The sequence below is a fragment of the Mobula birostris genome, chromosome 16 (genome assembly GCF_030028105.1).
Source record: "Mobula birostris isolate sMobBir1 chromosome 16, sMobBir1.hap1, whole genome shotgun sequence".
Classification (NCBI taxonomy): Eukaryota; Metazoa; Chordata; class Chondrichthyes; order Myliobatiformes; family Myliobatidae; genus Mobula; species Mobula birostris.
Genome location: NC_092385.1, coordinates 5,240,950 through 5,262,750, shown reverse-complemented (window position 1 = coordinate 5,262,750; position 21,801 = coordinate 5,240,950). Strand labels below are relative to the sequence as shown.

The 21,801-nt window shown below is 45.6% G+C and overlaps 1 protein-coding gene across 3 annotated transcripts in view; it reads left to right on the top strand.

Moving 5' to 3' along the window:
* mgll (monoglyceride lipase) overlaps nt 1-21,801 on the top strand; it is a 114,337-nt gene that overhangs the window by 16,080 nt on the left and 76,456 nt on the right. For 2 of the 3 annotated variants that reach the window (XM_072280250.1, XM_072280249.1), the window contains exon 3: nt 21,426-21,532. In XM_072280250.1, coding sequence (XP_072136351.1) covers nt 21,426-21,532 — 107 coding nt within the window. Of the gene's footprint in view, nt 1-19,859; nt 20,150-21,425; nt 21,533-21,801 lie in introns of all 3 variants that reach the window. The other variant, XM_072280251.1, reaches the window with a different exon arrangement.

Genomic DNA, 21,801 nt, shown 5'->3' with positions numbered 1-21,801 from the left:
AGCGTGGAACAGGCCCTTATTTGTAAATGTGACAAATAAAATTAATCTTTATCTAAATTGGACTGAAAGACCTTCCTCTTTGGTGAAGTAAAGGTGGACGTGAGACCTGAATGAAGGTCCAGTAATTCAGAATCTGTAATACTGGGGTGGGTGAGGAATAGAACAGAAGGAACAGACCGGAAGTTGAGGCCCAAGTTCCTGTGATTAGCAAATCCAGGAGTCAATGCCAGAGGTAGAAGCCCGAAGGTTGAAGGCTGGTGAGTCCGGATGTCGAAGCGTCTGGGTCAGCGTGTCCAGAAGTCCGAGGACTGAAGTCTGCGAATTTAGATCAGGGTCTGAAGGTTGTCGGCCGGAGGCGGCCTGTCTTGGGGTTGGAGGCTTGTCTGTGTGTGTGAGTGGGAGGCTGGGAAAGGGGGACATTCTGCTGCTGCTGCTGTTGTTTCTTGTGTTGTTCTGCTGAACATTGTGGGTATACTATATTGGTGTTGGAATGTGTGGCAGCACTTGTGGTGTTGATTGTGAATGCAAAAGATGCTTTTCATTGTATGTTTTGATGTAGTTGTGGTGAATAAATGAATCTGAATTTGAATCTGCGTCTGAACAGAGAAAATCAAAGTTATAGTAAATTTATGATCAAAGGATGTATATGTCACCAGATACAAACCAGATTAATTTTCTCGTGGGTATTTACTGGAAAATAAAGAATTATGAAACTATACATAAACAAAGACTGACAGACAACCAATATTCAAAAGAAGACAACTCATGCAAATAAAAAAAGAGACCCATGCATTGGAGCAGAATTAGGCCATTCGGCCAATGGAGTATACTCTTCCATTCTATCAAGGCTCATTTATTATCCCTCTCAACCCCATTCTCCGGCCTTTTCCAGGTAACCTTTGACCCTCTGACTATTCAAGAACCTATCAACCTCCGCTTTAAATATACTTAATAACCTGGCCTCCACGTCTGTCTGTAGCAAAGAATTCCACAGATTCACCACCCTCTGACTAAACAAATTCCTCCTCATCTCTGTTCTGCCGAGAATATGAGATGTAGAGTCCCTGAAGGTGAGCCTTTAAACCATGAAATCAGTTCAGAGCTGAGGTGAGTGAAGTTATCCACGCTGGCCAGGAGTCTGACGGTTTCTGAACCTGGCGGTGTGGGGACCTGAGGCTCCTGTACCCCCTGCCCGATGGTTGAAGTGGAAAGGGAGCATGGCCTGGATGGCCGGGGCATTTCGGCAACAACTGTGTCCTGTTGTCGCGTGCACCAAGTCTCTGGAGAGACGTAGGTGGTAGATATGGAGCAGTCTTTTATTCAATAAAATGAGACACGGCAGGTATCATGTTGAGACCCTTTTGGAGGAAGAAGCCCGCAAAATATTACATGATGTTTTATATGGTAAAGCTCAAAGGACAATTCTATATTTACAATGTATCTACAATGCTACCCATTGAATTACATATAACTTTCACGCCTCCTTCTTCATACCCACGCTACAAACACCCAAGTGAATTTTAAACCATCATTTTCTGGTCTTCCAATTCTGTAGTTCTCGGCTTTTAGGAACCCATTGTCCAGAGCTGCATTTTAAATTTAATCTACACACTCTATTCAGATCTGAAGATTGGTGGCTGAAGTTAAAGTTTGCTAACTCCCCAAGTCCAGAATATGCTATAACATGTCCCAAGTAGGAACGGAGGTAAGGTGGGGTAGAAAATGGACAATGCTGCAGAGAGAAATATCCAGGCTAATGGATCTGTGGAACTTTTAGCCTAAGCAATTCAGTGAAAGGTCAATTCAGATCATTAGCCCAATGTATGGATGCTTGGGGAAGTGCTGACTGCGGCTGATTAATCACGTCTGAAGGCAAGTAGTATGCAGCAGGGGATTTGGTCGACACTGGTTCTTGTAAACTGCACTATTCAGGCATCCCATACTGTATTCAAAATGTCAAACAGGCTTGCGGATTCATTTAGCGTCAGCAATTGTCCTGACCTGTCTATGTATGTTAATTATGTTCGTACTTCATCATGGGTGGTTTGCATAGTGGACTTACAATGCAGATAAAGTCACTGTTGTGATCCGAACACTAAATAAGAGTTGGAGTCTTACAGCACAGAAGCAGGCTCTTCAGCCCATCTGGTCCACGCAGACCAAGATTCCCATCTACAAATCAGAATCAGGTTTATTATCACTGACATATACTTTATACTTTATTGTCGCCAAACAATTGGTACTAGAACGTACAATCATCACGGCGATATTTGATTCTGCGCGTCACACTCCCTGGATTACAAATATCAAATATTAAAAATAGTTAAAATTGGTAAATATTAAAACATTAAATTATAAATCATAAATAGAAAATAGAAAAATGGGAAGTAGTGCAAAAAAACTGAGAGGCAGGTCTGGATATTTGGAGGGTACGGCCCGGATCCAGGTCAGGACCTGTTCAGCAGTCTTATCACAGTTGGAAAGAAGCTGTTCCCAAAATCTGGCCGTATGAGTCTTCAAGCTCCTGAGCCTTCTCCCGGAGGGAAGAGGGACGAAAAGTGTGTTGGCTGGGTGGGTCGTGTCCTTGATTATCCTGGCATATGTCATGAAATTTAAAACTGCAGATGCTGGAAATCCAGAGCAGCACAGGCAAAATGCTGGAGGAACTCAGCAGATCGGGCAGCATCTATGGAGATGAATAAACGCTTTGGGCTGATACCCTTCATCAGGTCCTACCCGGTCTGCTGAGTTCCTCCAGCATTTTACGTGTGTCGTCATGAGATTTGTTGTGTTGCAGCAACAGCGCGGCCACGAAGTGCACTGACAATATCAGAACCCAGTTGCAGAGGAAAGACAGACTCTGATGTAGAGATGATGACCAGAGTTTATTCTTAATAATTCCTAAAGAACTTAGGTGGCTCGACCGAGCAGCACTGAGAGAAGTAAACATTCTCAAAACTAAGACCTCCTGGTTAGCAATAATCGGGTATCCACTTAAATAAGACAAGTAAGCATGAATCTCTGAGCCTATCAAAATAAACTAACAAGCTTCAGCAGAAGGCAGCAAGAGCCTGCATTATAAAAGGAAAGTCACTTGAGAAAAACACAAGGATCTCTAAATGACTAATGACTCTCGTTAAGCAACAATTAACCAATTCTGGTGCTCTAGAATGTGAAAAAGACTAAGGAGCTGGTGGTAGACCTGAGGAGAGCTAAGGTTCCGGTGACCCCTGTTTCCATCCAGGGGGTCAGTGTGGACATGGTGGAGGATTATAAATACCTGGGGATACGAATTGACAATAAACTGGACTGGTCAAAGAACACTGAGGCTGTCTACAAGAAGGGTCAGAGCCGTCTCTATTTCCTGAGGAGACTGAGGTCCTTTACCATCTGCCGGACGATGCTGAGGATGTTCTACGAGTCTGTGGGGGCCAGTGCGATCATGTTTGCTGTTGTGTGCTGGGGCAGCAGGCTGAGGGTAGCAGACACCAACAGAATCAACAAACTCATTCATAAGGCCAGTGATGTTGTGGGGATGGAACTGGACTCTCTGACGGTGGTGTCTGAAAAGAGGATGCTGTCCAAGTTGCAAGCCATCTTGAACAATGTCTCCCATCCACTACATAATGTACTGGGTGGGCACAGGAGTACATTCAGCCAGAGACTCATTCCACCGAGATGCAACACAGAGCGTCACAGGAAGTCATTCCTGCCTGTGGCCATCAAACTTTACAACTCCTCCCTTGGAGGGTCAGATACCCTGAGCCAATAGGCTGGTCCTGGACTTATTTCCTGGCATAATTTACATATTACTATTTAACTATTTATGGTTTTATTACTATTTATTATTTATGGTGCAACTGTTACGAAAACCAATTTCCCCCGGGATCAATAAAGTATGACTATGACTATGACTATGACTAAAAACCTCAGAGCCCAGTGCTCTCCGGCGCCTCACACAGGCCCAAAGAACTCATTACATTACAGTGCAATACATAAACATTGCCATGAATTACATTAAGGATATATAAAATATAAATTAATAGTGCAATAAAAAGCAAAATAGTGAGGTTGTGTTCATGGGTTTATGGACCGTTGAGAAATCTGATGGCAGAGGGGAAGAAGTGGTTTATAAAACATTGAGTGTGGGTCTTCAGGCTCCTGGACCTCCTCCCTGATGGTAGTAATGAGAAGAGGCATGCCCTGGGTGGTGAGGATGATGGATGATGGATGTCGTCATCTTGAAGATCCTGAGGATGTCCACTTCCTGAGGATATCCTTGTTGGTGGGGAGGGTAGTGCCTGTGAAGCAACTGGCCAAGTCTACAACCCTCTGTGTTATTTTTCTGATTCTGTGCATTGGGGCCTAGAGACCAGATGGTGATGGAACCAGTCACAATGCTCTCCACAATACATCTGTAGAAATTTGCTAGTCTCTGATGGCATAATAAATTTGCCTGAGTTTTCCCCATATCCCTCTAAACATTTCCATCCATGTACTTGTCCAAGTACCTTTTAATTATTATTAATGTACCTGCCTCAACCATTTCCTCTGGCAGCTCATTCTATACATTGACCACCCTCAGGATATAACAGTCGCCCTTCAGTTCCCTATTAAATCTCTTCCCTCTCACCTTAAACCTGTCCCCTCTGGATCTTGATTCCCCATTCCTGGGAAAAAGCCAGTATGCTCTCATCTTGTCTTTACCCCTCATGATTTTAAGTATGGCCAATGTCACAGGAACTCTGTTAGGTTCTTGATAAATTTTCAGTAACTGTAACACAATTGGAATAATTTTCGGACAGGGACCCCTTCATCAGGATCGTCTTGGCCTGAAATGTCAGAATCAGAGTCCAGTTTAATATCACTGGCATATGTTGTGAAATTTGTTGTCTTGTGGCAGCAGTACAATGTAATAGAAAAAAATATATATTTACTGTAATTCACAGTTTGTATCTGCCACCTCGTGGTGTAGTGGCATCTGCACCGGACTTCAAGGCGAGTGGTCCCGGGTTCGAATCCAGCCGGCTCCCTGCACGCTTTCCATCCGTGCTGTGTTGAGCATTGAGCTAGCAACTCAGCCTTGTAAAAAAACAGACAAAAATACTAAAGAAATGGGAAAGTTGCCACCCGATGCACTACAAGGCACAGGGAGGAACAACAACGATAGGTACATCACCCAGGGCATGCCTTCTCATTGCTATCATCAGGAAGGAGGTACAGGAGCCTGAAGGTACACACTCGATGATTGTGGAACAGCTTCTTCCCCTCTCTGCCACCAGATTTCTATTTTTTATTTCTACTTTTGCATTACTTATTTAATTTAACTATTATTTATATATATTTAAAATAGTTAAGTATATATATATTTATTAGTTTATCTATAAAATAGTTAAATTAAAGAAGTAATGCAAAAATAGAAATTAAAAAATAGCGAGGTAGTGTTCATGGGTTCAATGTCCATTCAGAAATCTGGTGGCAAAGGGGACAAAGCTGTTCCTGAATCGCTGAGTGTGTGCCTTCAGGCTCCTGTACCTCCTTCCTGATGGCAGCAATGAGAAGAGGGCACGTCCTGGGTGAGGGGAGTCCCTAATAATACCTTTTTGAAGGATCAGTCCTTGAAGAACTCCTTGTCGACTGTTTATTCCACTTTGCAGTTGCTGCCTCACCTCCTGTGTTGTTCTGGCGTGTTGTGCGTGTGGCTGCAGATTTCCAATATCTGCAGAAACTCTGGTAATTAATAAAATCATTTTCCGTGTGCTGTGATTATGAAACTGCCTCGGAGATTGGGGCCATCAAATGGAACAGAAATCTGAGTTGCCTTTTTAAACAAATTTCACTTTTTAGTCAAACAGTCCAAAGATTTCTGAATTTCTCTGTTGTGCGCAAGAGGGTGATTCACTGTATATGGAATTCTTGTAGTTGGGCAGGAAGTTCGAATGGGAAGGGTAAATTCAAGTTGCCATGGTCCATTGACAAACAAGTAACGTAGAAGTTCTACTGAAGAGAGGGAAGTTGCTTGGAAGAATTTCATTTGAAATGGTTTGGGCAATTTCTTAGAGAATTGAGTGGAGAGGAGCACTTAAAATGGTGGTGCACGCAGATGCAGCAGCTTCCACAGGGACAACCAAGGTGGTGTTTGTCTTTTTTAAGCATATTTGTTACAATCGCAAGACCCCACTGGAACTTAAAGTACTTCAGGTCAACCCCATCAGTGAGTTGCTCACTGGTGGAGAAGCAGAAGGAGGAGGACTTGGTATGGACCGTGATGCTACTGCGTCAGAGAGGTGTCAGTATATAAGGGAGGTGTGCAGTGTAACAGCAAGTGATAGTCTTTCCTGATCGTAAGACCATTTTAGACATTGGTAGTATGGCGTGCTGCAAGTCCAATTCACTGTTTTATTGGTGAATGATGGGGACAGATGGCAAGGGAGCTGTGTGTCCTCGGACCTCACGAGGACTACGCTTTAAACTGCTGTGTTCCCTGTTTGCAGCGGCCCAGGAAAAAGGCACTGGAGTTGATGTGCTCCACTGGAGTGCCGGAGGTTGTGTTGTGTAGTGTCCATGCTTGAGTTGGTGCTGGTCTCCAGTGATCGCTCGGCAGAAGACAAGATGTATTCAACTGCAGACTGCTGCAACATTCATGGACTTAGGAACTCGTTCTATTTTTTTTTGTGTGTGACTGTATTTATATATGCTTTGTGTGTCTTGCGCTGTGAATAACTATTGGTAGTGTGTTTTACACCTTGGCCCCAGAGTAACACTGTTTCATTTGGCTGTATTCATGTATGGACGAATGACAATTAAACTTTAACTAGAACTGAAAGGCAGAACCACAAACATTGTTAACAGGGCCACATGCAGAGCTCATGGTGTTACAAGAAAGATCCTAGCATGGACAGATTTTTTAACTGGCAGGAGGCAAAGAGTGGGGCCTTTTCTGGTTGGCTGCTGGTGTTCCACAGGGGTCAATGTTGGGACTGTTTCTATTCCTGTTATATGTTAATGATCTGGATATTGGAATCGATGAGTTTGTGGAAGATACAGAGATGGGTAGAGGGACAGGCAGTGCTGAAGAAAAGGGAATCTTAAATACAAGAGGTTCTGCAGGTGCTGGAAATCCAGAGCAACACACACAAAATGCTGGATGAACTCAGCAGGTCGGGCTGCACCTATGGAAATGAATAAACGTTTGATGTTTTGGGCCGAGACCCTTCATCAGGTCCTGCCCGACCTGCTGAGTTCCTCCAGCCTCTTATGTGTTTTGTCATGAAATTTGTTGTGTTGCAGCAGCAACACTGAAATGATGTGTGCTGGCAATATCGGAACCCAAGTGCGGAGGAAAGGCAGACTCTGATGTAGGCACGGCGACTAGAATTTATTCATAAGAGTTCCAAAAGAACATCGCTAGCTTGTCCGAGCGGCATCTCGAGAAGTAACATTCTGAAATCTAGGACTCTGTAATTAGTGCTAATCAGGCACCCACTTAAATAATACAGGTAACACAGAATCCCCGAGCCTATCAGAATGAATTTAAGAAGTTTAAGCAGAAAGCACCAGGAGACTGCATTACAAAGAGAACCACTCAGGGAAAACTTTGTGTTAATGATGTGTGATGTTAATGAACTGGATGTAGCAATTGATGGCTTTTTGGCCAAATTTGCAGATGAACAGAGATAGATAGAGGGGTAGTGTTGAAGAAACAGGGGGCCTTAAACACAAGAGGTTCTGCAGATTCTGGAATTCCAAAGTGACAGACACAAAACGCTGGGTGATCCACAATGTCTGGCAGCCTCCATGGAAATGAATAAACTGTCAACACTTTAGGCTGAGATTCTTCATCAGGACTGGGAAGGAAAGAAGATACCAGAATTAAAAGGTGGTGGTGGTGGTGGGGGGGGGGGTGGTGAGGAAGAGGGGAAGGAGGATGCACTGGCATGTGATAAGTGAAGCCATATCAGTGGGAACGGTAAAGAGCTGGAGAAGAAGGAATCTGATTGGAGAGGAGAGTGGACCATAGGAGAAGGAGAAGAAGGTGGGGTACCAGGGGATGGTGATAAGCAGCTGAGGATAAGTGGTAAGAGGCCAGAGTTGCGTATAGAAAAAGAGGGAAGGGAGAGGAGAAGTTACTGGAAGGAGAAATCAATGTTCATACCATCAGGGTGGAGGCTACCGAGGGGAAATTGAGATGTTGCTCCTCCACCCTGAGACTGGCCTCATCGTGTCTTGGGGATAGGAATTAAAACGGTTCACTGCAAGAACAGTCCACTTTAGGCGGATACAGCAGAAATGCTTGCCCAAGCAGTCCTCCAATTTACGTCAGGTCTCACCAGTGTCGAGGAGGCCACTTTAGGAGCACCAGATACGGAAGGACGGCCCCAACATAGAGTTTGGAAGATGAAATAGAGTGCAACATAGAAACAGGCCCTTCAGCCCTACCTGCCTATGCTGACCGAGACATCGCATCACAAACAAGGGAAGATCTGCAGACGCTGGAAATCAGAGTAATATACACAAAAACCTGGAGGAACTCAGCAGGCCAGGCAGCATCTGTGGAAAAGAGTAAACAGTCCAGACTTATGGCTGAAACTCTTCATCAGGAGTGGGGGAAAAAAGCGATGAGAAGTAGAGTAAGAAGTTGGGGAGGGGGGAATGGAGGAAGAAGTACCTGGTTGTAGGTGATAGGTGGAACAGGAAGAGGGGAGGGGTGAAGTAAAGAGCTGGGAAGTCAGTTGATGAAAGAGATAAAGGGCTGGAGAAGGGGGAATCTGATAGGAGAGGACAGAAGGCCATGGAGGAAAGAGATTGGGGAGGAGCACCAGAGGGAGGTGATGGGAGGCACGTAAAGGGATAAGGTGAGAGAGGGAAATGGGAATGGGGAATGTTGAAGGTGGGTGGGGGGACAATTACTGGAAGTTTGAGAAATCAATGTTCATGCCATTGGGTTGGAGGCTACCCAGACAGAATATAAAGTGTTGCTCCTCCAACCTGAGCGTGGCCCCATCACGATAGTAGAGGAGACAATGGACTGATATGTCAGAATGGGAATTTGAAGTGGAATTAAAATTGTTGGACACTGGGAGATACCACTTTTTCTGGCAGATGGAGCATAGGTGCTCGGCAAAATGGTCTCCCAATCTGCACCGGGTCTCCCTGATGTACGGGAGACCACACTGGGAGTACTGGATACAGTAGATAACCCCAGCAAACTCGCAGGTGAAGTGTTGCCTCACCTGGAAGAACTGTTTGGGGCCCTGAACGGTAGTGAGGGAGGAGGTGTAGGGGCAGGTGTAGCACTTGTTCCGCTTGCAAGTGTAAGTGCCAGGAGGGAAATCAATGGGGAGGAACGAATGGACAAGGGAGTCGCGTAGGGAGCGATCCCTGTGGAAAACAGAAAGTGGCGAGGAGGGAAAGATGTGCTTGGTTGTGAGATCCCACTGGAAATGGCAGAATTTAGAATGATCAGCAAAGTTTCCTCAAGGGAAAATCTTGATTGACAAATCCGTTGGAATTCTTTGAAGAAGTAACAAGCAGAATAGATAAAGGAGAATCGGTTCATGTTGTGTATTTGAATTTTCAGAAGGCCTTTGACAAGATGCCACACATGAAGCTGCTTCACAAGCTATGAGCCCATGGCATTGCAGAAAAGATTCTAGCATGGATGAAACAGTGGCTGATTGGCGGGAGGCAAAGTTTGGGAATAAAGGGAGCCTTTTCTGGCTGGCTGCCGGTGACTAGTGGTGTTCCACAGGGGTCTGTGTTGCTACCAATTGTCTTTATGTTATTTGTCAATGATTTGGATGATGGAATTAAAGGCTTTGTTGAAATGTTTGCAGATGATATGAAGATAGGTGGAGGAACAGGTAGTTTTGAGGAAGTAGAAAGACTATAGATTTAAACGGATTAAGAGAATGGGCAAAGAAATGAATACAGTGCCAAGAAGTGTTTGGTCATGCACTTTAGAAGAAATGAAAGGGTTGACTATTTTCTAAATGGAGAGAAAATACAAATAAACTGAGGTGCTGAGGGATTTGGGAGTCCTTGTGTAGGATTCCCTAAAGGTTAATTTGCTGGTTGAGTCAGTGGTAAGGAAGGCAAATGTGACATTAGCATCCATTTCAGGGGACTAGAATATAAAAACAAGGATGTAACACTGAGGCTATATAAGACATTGCTCAGACTGCATTTGGAGTATTGTGAGCCATTTTTTCTCCATTTCTAAGAGAGGGTCCAGAAGAGGATTGAGAGAATGACCCTGTAAATGAAGGGTTAATATATGAGTAGGATTTGATAGTTTCTGGAGTTTAGAAGAGTGGGGTGGGGATCTCATTGAAACCTCCTAAATTTTGAACTAGACATGGAGAGGAAGTTTCCAAGAGTGGGACTAGGGGTCACAGCCTCAGATTAGAAGGAAGTCTCTTTAGAACAGAGATGAAGAGGAGTTTTTTAGTCAGATGGTAGTGCATCTGTGGACTTCATTGCCACAGATAGCTGTGGAGCCAAGTCATTTAAAACAGAGGTTGCTATATTTTTGATTAGTAAGGGTATCAAAGATTACAGGGAGAAGTCAGGAGAATGGGGTTGAGAGGGATAATAAATCAGCCATGATCAAATGGTGGAGCAGACTTAATGAATCGAATGGCCTAATTCTGAACCTATGTCTTGTGGTCTTATACAAATTGGTGGTGGCATCAGTCAGATACAGATTCTCAGCCAGATGGTTGTGAATCTGTGGACTTCACAGAGCACAGAAACAAGCCCTGTGGCCCAAATGGTCCATGCCAAGCATGATGCCCATCGAAGCTAGCCCCATTCTGCCCACACCCCTTTCAACCTTTCCTGTCTGTGTACCCGTCCAAGTACCTTTAAGTGGTTCTAAACTAAATGGTGGTAGGGAGGTTTCTGGTGGGATGGGCTATAGAAACAGAAGAGCACACAGGGTGGCTACTGAGTGACAGGAGACTGTCTACTGGTCATTACCCAGACTTGGTAGCAAAGCTACCAAGACTGGAGCCTAAATAGTTCAGGTTATTTAACTTTTCAAAGACATTGACAAAGTGGAAAAGACTACTCAGTTTTGATGATTAAGAATGAGTAGGGGGAAAAAGCAGCAGGTCCAGTTTGGAAGGAGCTAAGAAAGAGAAAGAAATAGTGGGGATTGTAAGCATGTTCTCAAAGCGTAGCAGTAATGTAGGTCAAAGTTAAATCAGGAAAGTAGAAGCCTGTATAACAAGGTAATTCGATAATCTTGGGGGACTTCATATTTAAACTAGCCAGTGGTTTAGAGAGATTTAGGCCAAATACAGGTGAATGGGACTAGCTTAGCTGGGAATCGTAAACACAAAATACTCTACAGATGCTGGGGTCAAAGCAACACTCACAACATGCTGGAGGAACTCAGCAGGTCGGGCAGCATCCGTGGAAACGATCAGTCGACGTTTCGGGCCGGAACCCTTCGTCAGGACTGAAGAGGGAGGGGGCAGAGGCCCTATAAAGAAGGTGGGGGGGAGAGTGGGAAGGAGAAGGCTGGTAGGTTCCAGGTGAAAAACCAGTAAGGGGAAAGATAAAGGGGTGGGGGAGGGGAAGCAGGGAGGTGATAGGCAGGAAAGGTGAAGAAGGAATAGGGGAAAACACAATGGGTAGTAGAAGGAGGCGAAACCATGAGGGAGGTGATAGGCAGCTGGGGGAGGGGCAGAGTGAAACTGGGATGGGGGAGGGGAGGGGGAGGGAATTACTGGAATTTGGAGAATTCAATGTTTATACCGTCCAGGCCTTGGTATAAACATTGAGTTCTCCAATTTCCGGTAATTCCCTCCCCCTCCCCTCCCCCATCCCAGTTTCACTCTGCCCCTCCCCCAGCTGCGACCTGTGTTCAGTTCCTGCTGCTGCCTGTGATGAGTTTGTACATTCTCCCCGTGATAGTGTGGGTTTCCTCCGGGTGCTCTGGTTTCCTCCCACATTCCAATGACGTACAGGTTAGTAGGTTAATTGGCCACATGGGTGTAATTGGGTGGCACAGTGTCGTTGGGCTGGAAGGGCTGTATCTCTAAATAAAAATTGTGTCAGGCCTCCGCCGGTCAGGGTCAACCATGGGTATTGCATCCTAGCTGTCTAGGTATGTAAGCCAGGACAGTACAATATGGAGAGCAAGCTGTTGCCCATGTAGCAAGCTCCCCCTCTCCACGCATCTGATGAACCCAAAGGAACGGCAGAGGCTGATACAGTTTGGCACCAGCAGCATCACAGGAGTTGCCAGTCAGCGTTGAAATCACCATAGGATGATCTTAGGGACTCCAGCTCCGGATTTTTCCCTTGGGGTTTACTCCTGAAGCCTTCCCCGTGAGGGGGTATAGCCCCAAGGCAGCGGAGGTTTGAGATCAGAGCTTCTCCTAGATGAGCTGCCAACCACGGCTGACGAGCCCCATCTGCCTGAAGCGACTGGTTTTAAGGTGCCAGTAACCCGCCCTTGCCCCTTCTCCTGTCAGTAGAAGCAGTTCCACTGGGCTTAGTAACTAAGCCGCACGTGAAGGCCAGGAGCTGGACTTGGTTGTCAGAGGCTATTTGAGACGTGCACCATTGAGAGCATTAGATAGGCAGTGGGAGCTCAGCCCCAATACTCCAGCCCCACCACCCTCACCTTGGGAAGAAATCAAATAAAAATAAAAAAAATTAGAAAATCATGTTGGCAATAATAGTGCTGGAGTTACAGAACCATACAACTCGGAAACAGGCCCTTCAGCCCATCAATTCCATACTGAGCTTTGTTGCTGATCTACTAATCCCATTTGCCTGTATTAGATGCAAGAATTTAATTTTTTATTTATTTAGCGATACAGCACAGTAAGAGTGCATAAGACGGGACTGCACAAACGCATAGAGCTGGGGTGCACACATACGCAGAACAGGGTGCAGGACAGGATCCGAGGGAATCTGGAGCACCAAGATGGGTTTTGCACAGGATAGACAAGTGCAAGGTGCAAGTAAGCATGGGAATGGACACACAGTTGCATAAGACAGTGGCTGTATTATAATTGTATGTCTTAAATTACTTTCCAAGGGTAATTTCCAAGAACAGTTTCCAAGAAAGCCTTGCGTAGCACCTGGAGTGAACGATGGCTCAGATCCAAGCATACAGCCTCGGCTGATGCCCTAGTGTAGAACTGTGGGGATCTCTGCATAGAGGAATGGCTGTGCTCAGGGAACATTTCAGTCAGATCAGACTTCATACCAGTGTCCCGATAGGCACCGAAGGTAAAGATCACTTTTTGAGTAAGGGTTCAGGATTCCAGACTCTAATTTATTTATCATGTGTACACCTAAACCTAAAAATGTGTTGTTTGAGCTAACAACCCACACCCCCGAGGGTGTGCTGGGCAGGCCCGCGAATGTCACCACACACTCCAACGACTACATAGCCCAACCACCATGCCCGGCGCAACAACACGGAACACAATAGTCAACCTAACAACATGAGCAAAACAAGCCCTGTTCCTCCCTCCCACCTATGTACATCTTTTAACCTTAGGACAGGCCTTATTCGGACTTCAGCCTCCAGCAGTCCCGGACTCAGACTCACAGACACTGGGCCTTCGACTTCCCCAACGGATACGCAGACTGGGGCTCTGGTCAACGGAATTGACTTACAGACTTCCGACACGACCCTTGTTCCTTGATCCTGGATTTTGACCCCAGGGCCCACTGATAATCAAATGGAGGGAGGGAACGTCAACTCAGTCCATGAGAGGACTGCGTCGGGCATTTTCATGCCTTACCAGGCGCAGATTGGAAGTCTGTGTGGGGCGCCACTCCTCGCACAGACATTAGAGCAATGTGTGATTAAGTGCCTTGCTCAAGGACGCAAACACGCTGCCACAGCTGAGGCTCGAACCAGCGATTTTGAGGTCACCAGACGAACGTCTTAACCACTTGGCCACGTGCCCAACAAATCAAATACTAGGCCTCAAACTCTGGACATGCCGCTGATGGGGCCTTGAACATTAGGCCTTACCAAGTGGGAGGTTTGCACCGATGCCTTGGATAAGATCCACTACTCAGCTGACATCATCATTGCCTTTTGTGGGATCACACAGTGCACACATGGGTTGTCATAACTCCTACAATACACAGTAATTACATTTGGATAACCACTTAGTTGGGTGTGAAGTGACTGGATGTTGAGATGGGTATGGTGATAGTGAAGGTTATCACATTTTGTATGAAATCTTCAAAAGGCAATGTCTGAAAAAGGCAGCATCCATCATTAAGGACCCCCAATACAAGGACATGCCCTCTTCTCATTGCTACCATCAAGGAGGAGGTACAGGAGCCTAAAAACACACACTCAGTGTTTCAGGAACAGCTTCTTCCCCCCACCACCAGATTTCTGAATGGACAATGAACCCATGTACACTACCTCACTATTTTTTGCTCTGTTTTTGCACTACTTATTTAATTGATTTTTTTTAATATACAGAATATTGTTTGGTTCCTTAAGGTTGTCATTGCCAAGGGAGGTAGTGGGGATAAGCTCCCTCTATGTATTAAATACTCCTAATAGTGTGCGTCTCAAATAACCTCCGACTACCAAGTCCAGCTCCCGGTCTTCACGTGTGGCTTAGCTACTAAGTCCAGTGGAACCATTTCTACTGACAAGAGAAGGGGAAAAAGTGGCACGTTAAAACAATCGCTTCGGGCAGAAGGAGCTTGTCAGCTATGGTTGGCAGCTCGTCCAGGAGAAGAAACACCCTGATCTCGAACCTCTGCTGCCTTGTGGCTATACCCACACATGGGGAAGGCTTCGGGAGTGAACCCCGAAGAACAATCCGGGACTGGAGTCCCTAAGGCAGCCCTACGTTGAGTTGAACATTGACTGACAATTCCAGCAACGCCACTGGTGCCGAACTGTATCAGTCCCTGACGTTCCTTTGGATTCATCAGCCGCGGGGAGAGAGGGAGCCCGCGTCAAGGGCAATAGCAGCTCTCCGTATCGCACTACCCCGGCTTGTGTATCATGTAGACAGCTACGGCATAGTCAACCCCGAGCAGTGGAAGGCCTGGCCTTTCTGATTCTGGTTCACCATGAAACTCACAACACTACTTTCTACTCATTTGTCTTGTAACCTGCTGTAAACAGCATTCTTACAAGGCTGGATTCCAGCCAGAGTCAGCAGCCTGGCTGACAGCCAATTCCCTGCCAGATCTGGTCCATGATCCTTCCCCACCCTCTCCTCACTGAAGCCATTAACTCCTTGTTGAGATGTTGCTCCCTGGCCTGGCCATGTAACCTCTGAAGCAAGCAGAGTCCAGAGAACAGTACTGTAAAGAAACAGACGCTTCGGCCAACGTGTGGAACCAAACAAATTAGAACATGTTTAGGCTGCATGGTAGAGTAATAGTTAGTGTTATGCCAGCAATCCGAGTTCAATTCCCACTGCTGCTTGTACTTCTCCCTGTGACCGCATTGACATCCGTCTCTTTTGGTTAATATTGAGGATATCAAGAAGTATAAGATCCTGGAACTCTTTTATCCCTATTCCACTGCCTGTGTTTGGGAGCTCGTTGTTACTCTATTGTGTGAGCATGTTTATATGGGATGTCCTTCGATAGATTCAAACTGCCCCTTACTCTGCATAGACATGAATTGAGAGGCCATAAGATATGGGAGCAGAATTAGGTCATTCGGCCCATTGAATGCACTCCACCATTTCATCGTGGCTGATCCATTTCCCTCCCAACCCCTTCTCCCTGTATCCTTTCACGCCCCGACTAATCATTAACCTCTGCCTTAAATGCACCCGGTGACCTGGCTTCCACAGCTGCCAGTGGCAACGAATTCTGTACGTTCACCGCAACACACTCAAAGTGCCGGAGGAACTCAACAGACTCGAAACATCGACTGGTTACTCTTTACCATAGATGCTGCCTGGCCTGCTGAGTTCCTCCAGCATTTGCAGTGCTTTGATTTCCAGCGTCTGCAGATTTTCTTGTATTTGTGATTTACCACAGATTCACCACCCTCTAGCTAAAGAAATTTCTCCTCATCTCTGTTCCAAATAGACGCCCCTCTATTTTGAGGATGTGCCCTCTGGTCCTTGACTCCCCCTCTAAAGGAAACATCCCCTATCCTGGCCTTACAACATTCAATAGGTTTCAATGAGGTCTCCACCCCACCTCTCATTCACTAAATTCCAGTGAGTACCTGCCCGGAGCCTTCAATCACTGCTCATATAATAACCCTTTCATTCCTGGAATCATTCTCGTGAACCTCCTCTGAACCCTCTCCAACGTCAGCACATCCTTTCTTAAGTAAGGGGCCCAAAACTGCTCACAATACGCCAAATGATGCCTCACCAGTGCCTTATAAAAAGCCTCAACATTGCATCCTTGCTTTTGAATCTGAGTCCTTTTGAAATGAATGTTAACATTGCATTTGCCTTCCTCACCACTGACTCAACCTGCAAATTAACCTTTAGGGAATCCTGCACAAGTCCCTCTGCACCATGGTTTTTTTGAATTTTTCTCCACTTAGAAAATAGCCTATGCTTTTATACCTTCCGCCAATGTGCTTGACCATACACGTCCGGACACTGTATTCCATCTGCTACCCCTTTACCCATTCTCCTAATCTGTGCGAGTCCTTCTGCGGCCTCTCTGCTTCATCAACACAAGCCGCTCTTCCACTTATCTTCGTATCGTTCACAAACCAATCAATTTCATCATCCAAATTGTTGACGTGCATTTTCAGAAAATATTCTGCTTGGATGGGCTAAAGAAGAATGATCTGTTCCCCAATATGTAGGGCAAACGGTAGTGTAGTGGTTAGCACAATGCTTTTCAGAGCCAGTAATGACTGATCGGGGTCCAATCCCCATCATTGTTGTAAGGAGTTTGTATGTTCCCACAGTGACCAAGTGTGTTTCCTCTCACATTTCAAAGACATACGGGTCTGAGTTAGTAAGCTGTGGGCATGCTATATTGCCACCGGCGGGGGGGGGGGGGGGTGGGGGTGGTGGTGGTGACACTTGCAGACTCCTCCCAGCATGATCTTGGCTTGTGTCCCCGCCAGTGAGCTACTCATTGGCAGAGGAGCTGGAGCTGCTAGACTTGGTGTGGAGCATTTTGCTACCTGCTTCGGAGAAGCATCAGAGTTGGTGCATGAAGACAGTGTGCAGTCTAACAGCAAGTAATTATCTTCGATGTCTTTCTTGTGATTGCAAGGCCCTGTTGGACATTGATAATGTAAAATACTGCAAGTCCATTTCAGTATGGTTTATTGGAGAGACTGGTGGCAGGGGAGCTTCTTGGCCTCAGGGGTAACGAGGACTAGGCCTCAAGCCGTGGGCTTGCCTGTTGCAGCAATCCAGGAGGGGAGACACAGGAGGTGGAGTAGCATGGTGTCCATGCTGGGCTGGGGACTGTCCTGCCAGTGCTGCCCTCCAGTGTTCATTTGGTGCAAGGCAAGCTGGGTTGCGTGTATGCATGCATATTAATGTTTGCCTGTGGACTGCTGAGAGCTTCTCATCCTTACTGACAACATCCATGCACCATCAATCTGCAAATTATGTCACTCAGGGACTTGGGCTACATTATGTAGTATTTTTGCGTGTGACTGTATGTTTACTGCTATCTTATATGTGCTATATGTGCTTTGTGCTGTGTATGACTGTTGGTACTGTGTTTTGCACCTTGGCTCCAGAGAAACACTGTCTTGTTTGGCTGTATCCATGGAGTTGTCATGGTGTGAGCTGACAAACAACTGAACCCAGGTGCGGAGAAACGACGGACTCCCATGTGGAGACAGAAACAAGAGTTTATTCATAGAAATAATGGAACGTTGGTGCTCAACCAAACAACACTGTGAGACGAATCATTCTCGAATCACAAGGACCCCATGCTAAGTGCTGGTCAGGAGTCCATTTCAAATAATCACAGTCCTCGGAAAACCCGTCCCAGTCAAAATAAACTCAACAAGATTAAACAGAAAGCAGAATAGTTCAACAACTCTACATACAACAACAGTTAACAATTACAGGACTCATGTCAACTTGAAATTGGCCATTGATGTAAATGATGCATTTCACTGTATTTTTTAATGTTTTGATGCACATGTGACAAATAAAGCTATTCTTTAGTCTTTAATCTATCTTCATCTTCATCTTCAAAGTATAGCTCTTACCCAAACAAAAGGTCTTGGACAACACAATTGCTTGAGCCAGGAGGAGACACACAAGACTGCAGATGCTGGAATCTTGAATAAATACACAAAATAGTCATAGTCATGGTTATACTTCATTGAACTTGAGGGAAATTGGTTTTCGTTACAGTTGCACGATAAATAATTAAATAGTAATAAACCATAAATAATTAAATAATAATATGTAAATTATGCCAGGAAATAAGTCCAGGACCAGCCTATTGGCTCAGGGTGTCTGACCCTCAAAAGGGAGGAGTTGTAAAGTTTGATGGCCACAGGCAGAAATGACTTCCTACGACGCTCTGTGTTGCATCTCGGTGGAATGAGTCTCTGGCTGAATGTACTCCTGTGCCCACCCAGTACATTATGTAGTGGATGGGAGACATTGTCCAAGATGGCATGCAACTTGGACAGCATCCTCTTTTCAGACACCACCGTCAAAGAGTCCAGTTCCATCCCCACAACATCACTGGCCTTACGAATGAGTTTGTTGATTCTGTTGGTGTCTGCTACCCTCAGCCTACTGCCCCAGCACATAACAGCAAACATGATCGCACTGGCCACCACAGACTCGTAGAACATCCTCAGCATCGTCCGACAGATGTTAAAGGACCTCAGTCTCCTCAGGAGTACTGGAGGAACTCAGTGGGTCAGGCAGCATCTGCAGAGGGAAGTAGACAGTTAATGTTTTGGTTCAAGACCTTTCATCAGGACTAGTAATCTAGATGAAGGGCCTTGACCTGTAATGTTGACTGTCCATTTCCCTTCACAGATGCTGCCAGACCTGTTGAGTTCCTCCAGTGCCTTGTGTGTTGCTCTTGAGTGTAGTGAGACTTGCTCCCAATGTATGAATGTGGGAGCATTGTTAAAACTGATTATTTCTTTGTCCAGCTGGATGTGGCAGAATGCACAGGAAATGGGGCCAACAATCGCCAGCTCAGGATATCACACCAACATGTTTTTCTGTATTCATGCACGGGGGACTGGCTCTCTCCCATCTTTCTTTCCAGTCCTGTTGAAGGGCTCCGGTCTAAAATGTTGACTGTCTATTTCCCTCTATAGATGCTGCCTAACCGGCTGAGCTCCTCTGGAGATTAGTGTGTCGCATTTCAGTAGCCTGGTAACATGGAAAATTTCTCAGTGCTTCATAGGAAAGACAACCGGGTCAGAAATGACTGAGACATATGATGAGATATCAAATCAGAAAGGGTGTTGGTAGAAGAGGTGAACATAGAACAATACAGCACAGTACAGGCCCTTCAGCCCACAATGTTCTGCTGACCGTTTAACCTACTCCAGGATCAATCTAACCCTTCTCTCCTACATAGTCCTCAATTTTTCTATCATCCATGTGCCTATATATTATTCTTTTAAATCTCCCTGAAGTACTGGGCTCTACCACCACCCCTGGCAGCATATTATACACACCTACCACTCTGTGTTTAAAAAAAATAACAATCTCTTATATCCCTGTTATACCTTCCTCTCATAATTACCTTAAAATTACGTCCTCTCATATTAGCCATTTCCACCCCGGGATGAAGCCGCCAGCTGTTCACTCTACTAATGCCTTTATCAAGCCACCTCTGATTCTCCCTCACTCCAAAGAGAAAAGCCCCAGCTCGCTCAACCTATCCTCATAAGAAATGCTCTCTAATCCATGCAGCATCCTGGTAAACCTCCTCTGCACCCTCTCTAAAGCTTCCATGTCTTCAACACTCCCGTGTGGTCCAACCAGGCTACAATCACCAGATCAAGAATGATACCGAGACATGCAATGGGATGTCAAGGCTGGAAAGAAGCTGGTAGAAGAGGAGAAGAAAGCAAGAGAGAAATGCAGAAAGGTTTTGAGAGGAGATTTATGAGCTCGAGGACTTGCTAGCTGAACATACATCGGCCAAAGATAAAAATGATGGAAGTGGAGGAATGCAAAGCTCATGGGTGGCACTGAATGAGGTAATAGATGGAATAAATGGGTTGGAAGCCCAAAGTGAAAAACTTAATGCTGGATGTGGAACTATAAACAAGAGGTTCTGCAGATACTGGAAATGCTGAGCAACACAAACAAAATACTGGAGGAGTTCAGTAGGTCAAGCAGCATCTACGGGAGGGAATAAACAGTGACGTTGTGGGACAAGGCTCTTCATGAATGAAGGGCCTCAGCTTGAAACATTGACTGTTCATTTTTCTCCATGGATGCTGCCTGACCTGCTGAGTTCCTCCAGTTTTTTTTGTATGTGTTGCTCACTGAAGACAAGGCCATGGCTGTATCTTACTGATAGCTTTATGTCCTTGCTATCTTGTATGTGCTTTGTGCTGTGTGTGACTGTTGGTACTGTGTTATGCACCTTGGCCCTGAAGTAACACTGTCTTCTTTAGCTGCATATATGGGTATTCATGTTTGGTTGAATGATAATTAAACTTGTTTTGAATGGATTAGTGGACAGTGGAGACAGCACACTTACAGGTGAAGGTTCCATGCCAGATCCCATTGAATCATACAGCATGGAAACATGTCCTTTGGCCAACTTATCCATGCTGACAATGGAGCTCCCAAGTCCTATCTGCCTACATTTCACTTATCTCTCTAACTCTTTCCTATCCACATACCTATCTAAATAAAATTTCAAATGTTATTGTACCCACCTCTGTCACTTCCTCATGGGGTGGCCAGTAGCGTGGTGGCTAGGCAATGCTTTACAACACACCTGCCGTAAGATTGGGCTTTGATTCCCACTGCTGTCCATAAGGAGTTTCTATATTCTCCCCGTGACTGTGTGGTTTCCTCCCACAGTGCAAGAAATGTAGGAGTGTGCTATGTTGACGCTGGAAGTGTGACGACACTTGTGGGCTGCCCAACACATTCCTTGCTGATTTGGTTTGATGCAAACGATGCATTTCACTGTGTGTGTTGATGCTTCACTGTGCATGTGACAAATAAAGCTAATCTTTTCTTTCTTTTCCTCTGACTGCGTGAGTTTCCTCCGGGTGTTCCTGTTTCCTCCGCCCATTCCAAAGGCGTGCAGGTTATGGTTAGTGAGCTGTGGGCATGCTATGTTGGTGCTGGAAGCATGGAGACCTGCGGGCTGTCCCCAGCATGTCCTCAGACTGCACTGGTCTTCGATGCAAATGGAATATTTCACTACTGGTTTCGGTGTTTCAAAGCGCATGTAACAAATAAAGCTAATCTTTATTATTCCACTGGTAAATCCTCTTCACCTCGTTCTTGCAGGGCTCTGGTGATGATACTACACGGCGCTGGAGAACATAGTGGGGCGTACGGCAATGTTGCCACAATGCTCGTCAACCAGTCCCTCTTTGTCTTTTCCCATGATCACAGTGAGTACTGTCCTCTGACTGTTAACTCCTGGTGGGAAACTGTTCGCCCCCAGCATCACCATTTTCCAAAGGATTGAGATACGTGGGGCAAATGATCAACTATCTTGAGCAAGAATCAGTTCCCAGCAGTTGCTGCTAACTCCCAAAGTCACCCTTGGTAAGCTGGTGACTCCGTCTATACTTCTGCTTGGTAAACCAGCCCTCACTATCAAAGACCGCACCCACCCCAGACATTCTGTCTTCTCCCCTCTCCCATCGGGCAGAAGGTA